This window comes from Salvelinus sp. IW2-2015, linkage group LG1 (genome assembly GCF_002910315.2).
Source record: "Salvelinus sp. IW2-2015 linkage group LG1, ASM291031v2, whole genome shotgun sequence".
In the NCBI taxonomy this organism is placed as follows: domain Eukaryota; kingdom Metazoa; phylum Chordata; class Actinopteri; order Salmoniformes; family Salmonidae; genus Salvelinus; species Salvelinus sp. IW2-2015.
Genome location: NC_036838.1, coordinates 7751596 through 7763495, shown reverse-complemented (window position 1 = coordinate 7763495; position 11900 = coordinate 7751596). Strand labels below are relative to the sequence as shown.

Sequence of the window (11900 nt, the reverse complement as noted above, 5' to 3'; positions counted from 1 at the left end):
AATTATCACGATAATGACAAACTGAACAATGAATTGATAACATGAATGTGCACCAGTTACTTCTTTTGTATTACCCTTAAAAACTACTACTTTGAATGTTGTAGCTATCAATTATCCAGTTAGAAATAGCGTATATTAGCAGACTTACTGATTTTTTAAAACTACGCATTCCTCTAGTAAAGGCTACTTATCGTTATTATCAATATCAGTAAAATGTTGGAGATAAATATCGTTTCGGTCAGTATCAACCATTTTTAGTTTATCGTCCCAGAGCTAACCTTTATTGTACAAATTCATCTTTATGACATCACTATGGATGAATAAATGTTCGTTTTCTCTTTTATGATCACTGACAGTTCAAAGGACCAGATACTCTCCATCATTTTGCTTTTCAACAATCAAAAGTCTTTCCAATCAATACAAAATAAGTGAGACAAGAAAATAAGGATATTTAAGACATTGGGCCAATTGAGACAGCATGTGGGCCTGTCCAGGAGGGTGCAACCATACAACATAATCAGATCATTATTTTGCATGTACAACAGATAGGCTTGTCTATCATGTAGAATAGCAAATCTTGTCAGTTCTATTTCTACTTGCAATATTGTGAATGTCTCACCTCACTGAACAGCCTACACCCCTGGTCTGTGCCCAGTACAGAAAGTTCAGGCCAGGTCAGGCAGCCGGAATGTTGAGGGGCTAGAAATAGTGTGGAAAGAAGCAGCTCCTTTGGGAACAACGATATCGTACAAGTTGTCTGCCCAACATTAAGCAAGGGGATGTTAGGTTTACTAGCCTTAAACTGAAAATATCAATGTGTCACTGTCTGGAATGGCAACAGGTATGTACAAAATGGACATTGGACTAATTGTAAATCAAGCATAACAGTACTGTATGTTCTGTACGTGAAAATAAGTCTTCCAGCCACAAAACAGCAAGTTTTCTCTAGCAGTGATAGAACAATATCCCCTTTGTTAGACTCAACAGATAGGATTTACTGTAAGAAATGAGCTAGCCAGTGTGTACAGTAAATAAGGTATAAAGATACATCTATAATGCATAGTTTTCCTGTCTGCTACATGGCAGGCTAATGTTTTCTGTCCAAGTCAAAGAATGAAAAGAAATGACAGGAAACCACTTATTGTTTTTACAGAACAGGGACGTTTCTCTCCTATTTCACACAGAAATTTAGACCCTAGCTGCGGTGTACGATGGCGTCGACGCTCTCCTGGATGTCTGCCATCTTCTTCAACACCTGGTTCACCTTCGCCTCGTCAAACTCCAGACACACAAAGTCTGAGTCCTGGAAGGAAAACGAGAACGGAGAAGAGGGAAAGGAAGGAGGGAAATAAGGCAAAGGGAAAATAGGGAGAGTATATTAAGACCAAGACAACAGGCAGTAGAGCCTACTTCATGGATGATGGGTTGAGGGATGTAGCTCAACTGACGTGACATCAGAAACATTGTGATAACAGGAACCTTTACCCACATCAAGTCCTACTTTAAGGTCCAAGCTCTTAGCCACATAAAGCGGGAGCAAAGGTCAGATTAGGAAACTCCTATAAAACATCCACTGTATGACATCATAGAGCTGTAAGAACGAGACTTTGTTATGCAGTGGTGCTAAAGATGGGACCTGAGATCTAAGCCAGTTTGACATCCGTTGAGCCTTTTAAAAGCATATTTCAACACTGTGCTACAGGAAGAGGTGTGTTTGAAAATGGGTTCAGAAAGTTAACAGAAAAGAGGAGCCTAGAACCAGGATGTGGTCCAGACACATTCAGTTAGGACCAAACACTTGTTCTTTCGCTTTCCAACAGACAACAAATTAAAAAGGACTAATGGAAATAAAAACTGTTAATTATTATTTATTTTTTTATAAAAGGTTTATAAAGGATGCTTATTCAAGAAAGTAATTTTTTATGTGTTACCAAGAAACTAATACAGTGGACAACAATTTCAGAAGACTGTTGTAAGTGGTGCGTGCGGTAGATGACCTAGAGGTACAGCTAGTATTAATTACTGACACAAATAAAAAGGCAACAGTTGGCCTAAATATAGCGACACTTTGCCTGTAGCACAGTCATTTGAGTTTTCCCCATTTATAGCAGGGTCCCTAGAAACTCACTTTCATTCTCTCATGCCTCTGAGGCATTTCAAAAATAGCCTCCAATATCACTAGTGAGAATGTGACCTTTAACCAGCATGCCATCAAAAGAGAGATGACGACAGGAACAGGGGATGAAGGACAAATGAGGGAAAAGGAGGAGAAGACCTCAAAAAAAAAAAAAACAGCTGACTGTCCAAGGACATCCATACCCCTTGAAGAGCTACTTTTGAGTCCTAACATGTTTTGTGGCATCATGTTTAACTCATAATGGTCACAGATATGATTAGAATATGGAAGCTGATCCCAGAACAGTGAAGGAAAGCCAGGAGAGCAACTATAGCACCTGCCTTTAAAGGAAAAATCCACCCCAAAAACTACATTTTGGTATGTTTCACTAGCCCATGGTTGATATAGTCCCAAAATGGGTTGTATTTCAGCAATCAAGTTTTCAAAATTATAACATGCATCATAACGGCTGTATTTCAGTATTTTGAACGTTAAACATCTTGAAAAGCTGATTGCTGGCATGCAAAACATTTTTGGCATACTTGAGTCGGAGTATATTTTCAAATGAGTCGCAGCCTACACAGACCATGTGCAGATCGTGTCATTGGCCGATCTACTCAATTTCTATGATATGTAGCGTCTTCATTACATGCCACTGAAAAATGAATGAATGTCCCTGGGTAGCCACAATAGGACACAAGACCTTCCATCTGTCCATGTCTTTGTTAGTCCGTTTGTTCCCGAGAGTGGACATCACTACACAGGGCCCCATCACCTCTCAAAGAATGGTTGCCTGGTTACCGCTGCCTTATTTCTTTCCGCCGTCATTTGTTTGTTTGAAGCACAGGGTTTGAAGCGTGTCTGTTGCCCGGGACGATTCAGTGTTCATTTCGGTTGGCGAGAGAGAGGACCCTCTTGAAGCTGTCCGTCCACCTCGTATAACTCAGCTTAATGGAATGCCACGCGCATTGTTCAACTGTCATTCAACTCTATAAAACAAACATTGTTGCTTAGTGAGTAGTACTTGATAGATCAAGTTAAGATAGATACAGTTACTCTGTGTAATCTCCTTGCATAGACAAAGGACACAAAGCCCTGAACACCTATAATCATTTACTTTTATTAGGCTGCAAAACAGTTACTGTATAAGTGCTCCTCATTAGCCTTAATACAGACTCCCGAGTGGTGCAGTGGTCTAAGGCACTGCATCTCAGTGCTAGAGGCATCACTACAGTCCCTAGTTTGAATCCAGGCTGAATCAACCCATGGGGTGGCGCACAATTGGCCCAGCATCGTTCGGGTTTGGCCTGGGTAGGCCGTCATTGTAAATAAGGATTTGTTCTTAACTGACTTGCCTAGTTAAATAAAAGGTTGAATAAAATAAATACAAATATGGGCATTAATTGACTGTTTAGCCTACTAAATTGTCAACTAAGTACCATATGAGGCACACCTCAATCCTAATCTTCCTCTGCTGACACTGAGGGGCAGTGTTTTTACAGCTAATGCCGGTTTGCCTGAGGCTGATGCCGTGCAGGTGTTCGTTCACATGCATATACACACACACTCATTCAAATAAACACATTCAAGAACACACACACATACATGGAATAGTGCCAGGCATGCACACAAACATATACAGTTGGCATTACTGTTATGATTTTGTTTCCTTGATGTCCTTTGTTTTTGAGTTTTTTTTTTTTTTTTTGCATTGTTGTTTGCTGCTTTCTTCTGTCTTTTTCTTTTTCCTCTTTAGTTCATTTCTTTGGTTGTTGGTGCATTGGGGGTTCTTGGGGTGGGGAATGAAATTAATTGGGGGGGGGGTCTCGAATGGTTCAGGGACAGCTGTTGGTGAACTGTGGGGGGGATCTTGGAGGGTTCGCGTTCATGTTTTTTTTGGCCTGGTGTGAGATCGGTCAACGTGCCCTTGAGCAGGACATTGACCCTGGATGTGTGTGTCACTGAATGGGAGTCTGGTGGATGACTGGTGTGGTGTAGTTGTTGAGCGGCTTCACTGCAAGTATATTGTATGTTTCGGGATATTCAATAAAAAAAAGAAAACCTTACTCTACTTTCAGGTGAAAAAAGGTAGTAATTTCACCATAGTGACAGCAACTTAATTTATGAATAACTCCTTTCATACAACAGCACTGTAGAGACCTCAACTAAGTGGTGTCTTGTCTTCAAGGGCGTGCTGCTCTGCTAGCCTCATTCTCAGTACCAGGGGAGTGGCAGACTAAGAGATCTGAGGGAAATGGGAGCCCCAGCAGCAGGGGCGCCGTATGGGGAGGATGGGGGGGATAGTGGCGCCTGTGACTGAAAATTAGAACATAGGTTAATCTTTTTTTTTTAACATATCATTAATATAATATTTTTTTTACAATGTACTAATAAAACGGTTTATTTTTCTTTTCGGCAAAAAGTAAACATCCAGAGAGCCTCCGTATTTAATCAATGCAGGCAAACTTTTAGCAAGCTATTCATACTAAATCAGTTGTCCCAGCCCCTGCCTGGTGCCAGGCTCAACAGATGCAGCATCAGGCTCAACAGGCCTGTCAAACCCATCCCCCCCAAACCAGCCCAACTCCCAACTGAAGAAGGAGGTGAGCAGCATTGTGTTGAATGACAATGTCAGTTGGCATAATTGCAGGTAATGCTAGGCATTGAGGACAGGAATGTGATTCTCCAGTCAGGAAAAAGAGGAGATCCAGGCTCTAACATATATATTTATATATTTTATTTAACTAGGCAAGTCAGTTAAGAACAAATTCTTATTTGCAAGTCAGTTAAGAACACATTTTTATTTACAATGAGGGCAGAACGACAGATTTTTACCTTGTCAGCTCAGGGATTCGATCTAGCAACCTTTCGGTTACTGGCCCAACGCTCTAGGCTACCTGCCGTCCCTAAAGACGATGGGAGTTTCTCCTGTCTAAGGCAACAGTGATTGCTACGCAAATGGATGTTGCACCTCAATTTAGCAAGAAACACAGCCGCCAGAGGAAAAGGAAGAGATTCCATGATGAGACCTCTCAAGAAGAGACAGCTCAGGACAGTGCAGCAATGGTGTTTCAGAACACATCGTTTTTTTTTACTGCCATGGACGTCATCATAAGTGACTTAGACACTGGGTTCCACACCACTGCAAAAATTGTAGAATAATTTTCTGCTGTTCTGAAGGTTGGGCAGATTAGTGAGGATAAAGTCCCTTCTGTGTGCCAACCACTGATCATGAAGTATTCTAGAGATCTTACACCTGAGTTTCAAAATGAAGTAAAACACCTGAACGCTGTATATGCTGCCACTTTCCCCCCTAACTTGTCCCGTCTTGGTCTCTTGAATGCAATTTGTAAGATGCAGCTGCAAAGCATTTTTGGAGAAGTGTGCATTGCTTTATGTATATTTTGCACACTGCCTGTGACTGTTGCTGGTGGCAAGAGAGCTTTCAGTAAGCTATAACTGATTTTTATTTGAACTATTTGAGGTCCACTATGTCCCAGGACAGGCTTTGCAGTCTTGCCATGCTGTCCATTGAAAGTCTGTTAGCTAGAAAGCTGGACTTCAAAGACTTGATCAGTGACTTTGCTAGCAAGAAGGCTCGGCGCTGGGCTCTTGGTGAGTAAGGCTGAGCAAGGGCCAGTGATAACTGTTAAATGGCATGGCTATGGATATTGGATCACTACACACATAATGCCCACAGGCTGAGAACAAGATATCTCAAAGTAATGGCTGGATTGCCATAAAATTTGTCGTGCACAATCAAGACCCCAAGTGGAAGAAACCTATTGATTTGGTGACCATGACCTTTCCTCTAGCACCACCATCAGGCCTTTTCATTTCCATTTTGTTTTCCATTTCCACTTTTACAGCTGCTTATTTTCTAGTTGGTATGTATACTCAAAAATCTGCTGCTGATTTTATTATTTTGTTTGTTATATCATTCTATAGATAATGTTAATTTAATTGAAGAGGTTAATGTATATTTAAGTTATATTTATTTTAAGTCATTCATTAATGTTAAAATAATTTTCCATTCAATAATCGTACCATTAAAATTACATTTAGACTGTAAAAGATGGCCTTCAGCACATTTCTTATAGAGGGTATCAGTCTTGCATCAAATAGTGAATTCCACTGTATGCAGAATGTTGCATGCATGTCTGCACAGTGTTATATTTTCACAGCTCACTGTCGGTAAATATTGGACTACAAGAGAGTTGCAAGGCTGCAAAGGTAGAATTATTTAAATCTTTGAGTGGGTTGATTGGGTTCTGGAGGTGTGTGGTTACAGCAGGGTTGGTGTGGCCTGTGGTGGTGGGGCCCAATGTGATATATTTTCATGGGACCCAAAAGCCCTGCCCAGCAGTGCCATTGGCAATGAAGCAGGCCAGCCCCAACTGCCTCAGACACCGGAACGACTGCTGACACCAGTTGCACCGGCAACCGATCACCTGTACACGTTCTCAATGGGCTTGACCCCACAGTGACCCACATCCACACAGTGCCACATGCCCGTTCGGGCTGGACATGACAAAACACAGGTAACCAGGGGTGCATATTCATTAGTGCACAACGTAGCAAACGTTTTGCAACAAAAACAAGCATTTCTTATTGGAAAAATTCAGGTAGGTCCTGTTTGGTAACTAGTGAAGATATTACTGATACTGTATGTTGAATGATAAGTGTTTATCCTGTTTGGTTAAGTAAACTACCGTTCAAAAGTTTGGGGTCACTTAGAAATGTTCTTGTTTATGAAAGAAAAGCAAAAAAAAAAGTCCATTAAAATAACATCAAATTGATCAGAAATACAGTGTAGACATTTATTGTTGTAAATGACTATTGTAGCTGGAAATGGCAGATTTTTTAAATGGAATATCTACATAGGCGTACAGAGGCCCATTATCAGCAACCATCACTCCTGTGTTCGAATGGCACGTTGTGTTAGCTAATCCAAGTTTATAATTTTAAAAAAGGCTAATTGATCATTAGAAAACCCTTTTGCAATTATGTTAGCACAGCTGAAAATGGTTGTGCTGATTAAAGACACAAAACTGTCCTTCTTTAGACTAGTTGAGTATCTGGAGCATCAGCATTTGTGGGTTCGATTACAGGCTCAAAATGGCTAGAAACAATAACTTTCTTCTGAAACTTGTCAGTCTATTCTTGTTCTGAGAAATGAAGCCTAGTCCATGCGAGGCCCCGGTGCAAAACTGAGCAAGAGGACAAGTACATTAGAGTGTCTAGTTTGAAAAACAGACACATGACAAGTCCTCACCTGGCAGCTTCATTAAATAGTACCCGCAAAACACCAGTCTCAACGTCAACCGTGAAGAGGCGACTCCGGGATGCTGGCCTTCTAGGTAGAGTTCCTCTGTCCAGTGTCTGTTATTTTGCCCATCTTAATCTTTTCTTTTTATTGGCCAGTCAGATATGGCTTTTTCTTTGCAACTCCGCCTAGAAGGCCAGCATCCCGGAGTCGCCTCTTCACTGTTTTTTTTATTTCACCTTTATTTAACCAGGTAGGCAGTTGAGAACAAGTTCTCATTTACAACTGCGACCTGGCCAAGATAAAGCAAAGCAGTGCGACAAAAACAGATTTACAAACAAACGTACAGTCAATAACACAATAGAAAAATCTATGTACAGTGTGTGCAAATGTAGAATAGTAGGGGGGTAAGGAAATAAATAGAGGCAAAATAATTACAATTTAGCATTAACACTGGAGTGATAGATGTGCAGATGATGTGCAAGTAGAGATACTGGGGTGCAAAAAAGCAAGAGGATACATAACAATATGGGGATGAGGTAGTTGGGTGTGCTATTTACAGATTGGCTGTGTACAGGTACAGTGATCGGTAAGCTGCTCTGACAGCTGATGCTTGAAGTTAGTGAGGGAGATATAAGACTCCAGCTCTAGTGATTTTTGCAATTCATTCCAGTCATTGGCAGCAGAGAACTGGAAGGAAAGGCGGCCAAAGTAAGTGTTGGCTTTGGGGATGACCAGTGAAATATACCTGCTGGAGCGCATGCTACGGGTGGGTGTTGCTATGGTGACCAGTGAGCTGAGATAAGGCGGGGCTTTACATATCAAAGACTTATCGATGACCTGGAGCCAGTGGGTTTGGGGACGAATATGTAGTGAGGGCCAGCCAACGAGAGCATACAGATCGCAGTGGTGGGTAGTATATGGGGCTTTGGTGACAAAACGGATGGCACTGTGATAGACTACATCCAGTTTGCTGAGTAGAGTGTTGGGGGCTATTTTGTAAAATGACATCGCCGAAGTCAAGGATCGGTAGGATAGTCAGTTTTACGAGCGTATGTTTGGCAGCATGAGTGAAGGAGGCTTTGTTGCGAAATAGGAGGCCGATTCTAGATTCGATTTTGGATTGGAGATGCTTAATGTGAGTCTGGAAGGAGAGTTTACAGTCTAACCAGACACCTAGGTATTTGTAGTTGTCCACATATTCTAAGTCAGAACTGTCCAGAGTAGTGATGCTAGTCGGGCGGGCGGGGGAAACAAATCGGTTGAAGAGCATGCATTTAGTTTTACTAGCATTTAAAAGCAGTTGGAGGCCACAGAAGGAGTGTTGTAAGGTATTGAAGCGTGTTTGGAGGTTTGTTAACACAGTGTCCAAAGAAGGGCCAGATGTATACAGAATGGTGTCGTCTGCATAGAGGTGGATCAGAGAATCACCAGCAGCAAGAGCGACATCATTGATATATACAGAGAAAAGAGTCGGCCCGAGAATTGAACCCTGTGGCACCCCCATAGAGACTGCCAGAGGTCTGGACAACAGGCCATTCGATTTGAGACACTGAACTCAGAAGTAGTTGGTCAACCAGGCGAGGCAGTCATTTGAGAAATCAAGGCTATTGAGTCTGCCGATAAGAATGCGTGATTGACGGAGTCGAAAGCCTTGGCCAGGTCGATGAAGACGGCTGTACAGTACGGTCTTTTATCAATGGCGGTTATGATATCGTTTAGGACCTTGATCGTGGCTGAGGTGTGCCCATGATCAGCTCGGAAACCAGATTGCATAGTGGAGAAGGTACGGTGGGATTCGAAATGGTTGGTGATCTGTTTGTTAACTTGGCTTTCAAATATTTTAGAAAGGCAGGGCAGGGAGGCAATTACCTCCATGCCACCTAACAAGTCCCCAGGCCCAGATGGATTTCCCAGAGAGTTCTACAAAGCTTTTTGGCCCCAGCTTAGTCCTATTTTCATGCCAATGCTGGGGGATTTTTGCAAAAACGGAGTTCTCCCAGACTCAATGCACACAGCTCGCATTACAGTGTTGCTCAAAAAAGACAAGGACCCCCTATCCTGCTCCTCCTTCCGGCCCATAAGCTTGTTGGATTTCGACTACAAAATAATTACCAAATTGCTCGCCAAAAGACTAAACACTCTTCTTCCCAAAATAATAAAAGCGGACCAAACTGGATTTATTAGAGACAGATACTCTTCTGATAACATTCGCCGTCTTTTTGATATTATTGATCAAGTAAACGCACAGAAGACCCCTGTCCTGCTGGCTTCACTGGATGCTGAGAAGGCGTTCGACAGGATGGAGTGGAGCTTTCTGTTCTCAGTCTTAGAAAAGTTCAATATGGGCCCAAACTTTATTAAATGGATCAAATCACTATACTCTCATCCAAATGCCATGGTGACTACTAACGGACTGAACTCTGACAGATTCCCTTTGGGACGGGGCACAAGACAAGGGTGCTTGCTGTCCCCCCTGCTCTACTTGTTGGGGGCGGAGCCTCTGGCAGAGTTGATAAGGAGCAATCCAAGTATTATAGGTGTTCCTGCAGGCGGCCTGCAGCACAAGATTTCGCTTTACGCGGATGATGTCTTGCTCTACATATCCAACCCTGAGAAATCCCTTCCTCCCATTTTAGACACAATTTCTCAGTATGGCACGTTTTCAGGTTATAAGATTAATTTTAACAAATCCACTGTCTGCCCTTTCAATATTACACTGTTCTATGAAGACACTATGCCCATTCCAATGGAAGACACAGGGGTTTCAATACCTTGGGATATTCATAACACCAGATCTGAATAGGCTTTTCAAGGAGAATTATCTTCCACTCCTGGATCGAATCAAGAACAACCTCCAAACCTGGATCTCCCTCCCAATTAGCTTAGTAGGAAGAATTAATGTAATCCGTATGAACATCCTCCCTAGACTGAACTATTTATTTCAGATGCTCCCATGCTATCTCCCAGCTTCCTTTTTCAAAACAATTAACCAAAGCATCACCAAATTTATATGGGGCAATAAAAAACCTAGGATCAAGCTCTCCACTCTATCGAAACCTGAATCTAAGGGTGGTCTTGCCCTTCCCTCCCTTCAATTGTACTACTGGTCTGCCCACATGCTAACATGGATCACAAACAGACAAGAGTCAACGTGGATCCAGATAGAAGCCCAATCCTGTGGTTCATTGCCACTAAGCTCAACTATATTCATTAATATTTGTGATTTACAGCACCCTACTAGCGTGGAGGGACTGTAAGAAATACCTGGGCATCTCCTCCCAAATATGTACTCACTCGCCTATAGTAGGCAACCCAGACTTGCCAAAAGCCCTGAGGGCTGCCAACTTTAATCTTTGGCATACTCTAGGAATCAGGACCTTTTCAGACCTATTTCATCAGAAGACCACTACACTGAAATCCTTTCAAGAGCTCTGCAGTGAATTCAATGTGCCAAGATCCCATTTTATTTTTAAATATAAAAAAAAAAAAATATCTTCAAATTAGACATGTCATCTCCTCATTTACTTCCAAGAGGAGGTTTAGAACTCAGTTGAATGAAGTTGAAACCCTTCTTGTCACAGCACAATCCATTAAAGGCTAAATATCCTATATCTATAGACTCCTTTCTGAGAAAGGAGGCTCCTCCTTTACTCCTTTGAAAATAATCTGGGAAAAGGACCTTGGTCTGACTATCAGTGATGAGTTATGGGCGGAGGTTTGCGACAGGGTATACTGCTCCTCTACTAATGTAAAAATGAAAGAATCTAATTACAAATTTTTGTACACATTTTATTACACTCCCTTGAGACTCCATAAAATGAAAACAGACATTTCTCCTAACTGTAAAAGATGTACCTCTGAAAGTGGAACCTATATGCATGTATTTTGGAGCTGTAGAGAGATTGCGGCAATCTATACATACTGCTGCACAGAAAATACTAGATGTACAGTTTGATATGACCCCGTGTCTCTATCTTCTTAATGCCCAGCAGGACTTTGTTCTTGATCCTGACAGAGAAAATTTGCTCATGACCATTACATACTTTGCTAAGAAATGTATTCTTCTATTGTGGGCCTCTAGTACCTCTCCTACATTTAAAATGTGGATTGACCAGATTGTTGACTTTCTCCCTCTTGAAAAGCTCACTTATGACCTCCGCAAGAGACAGCCCAAGTTTGATAGACTCTGGTCTCCACTACTCAACTATATTTCAAATTGGACAGAGTGAATGGGGGGGGGGGATCAGGGAGATGAGCAGATGCGTGTTGTGTAAGGTGCTGTAAAATCTAAAAACGAATTATTGGCTCGTCATCTCAGCTAAGGCTGGAAATAGCTAATAAGAACCTTGATAGTGCTGCTGCAAGTTCTATATTTTAAATTTTGTTATAATTATTATTTGTGTGTATGTGTGTATGTGTGTATGTGTGTATGTGTGTATGTGTGTATGTGTGTATGTATGTATGTATGTATGTATGTATGTATGTATGTATGTATGTATGTATGTATGTATGTAT

General features: G+C 41.6%; 1 protein-coding gene across 1 annotated transcript in view; it reads right to left on the bottom strand.

Annotated features, from left to right (window-relative positions):
* Nucleotides 1-1132: 1132 nt before the first annotated feature.
* LOC111958957 (COMM domain-containing protein 1) overlaps nt 1133-11900 on the bottom strand; it is a 25047-nt gene continuing 14279 nt past the window's right edge. Inside the window, exon 3 of the mRNA XM_023980378.3 lies at nt 1133-1303. Within this exon, the coding sequence (XP_023836146.1) occupies nt 1196-1303 (108 nt within the window). The 3' untranslated portion in view covers nt 1133-1195. The remainder of the gene's footprint in view (nt 1304-11900) is intronic.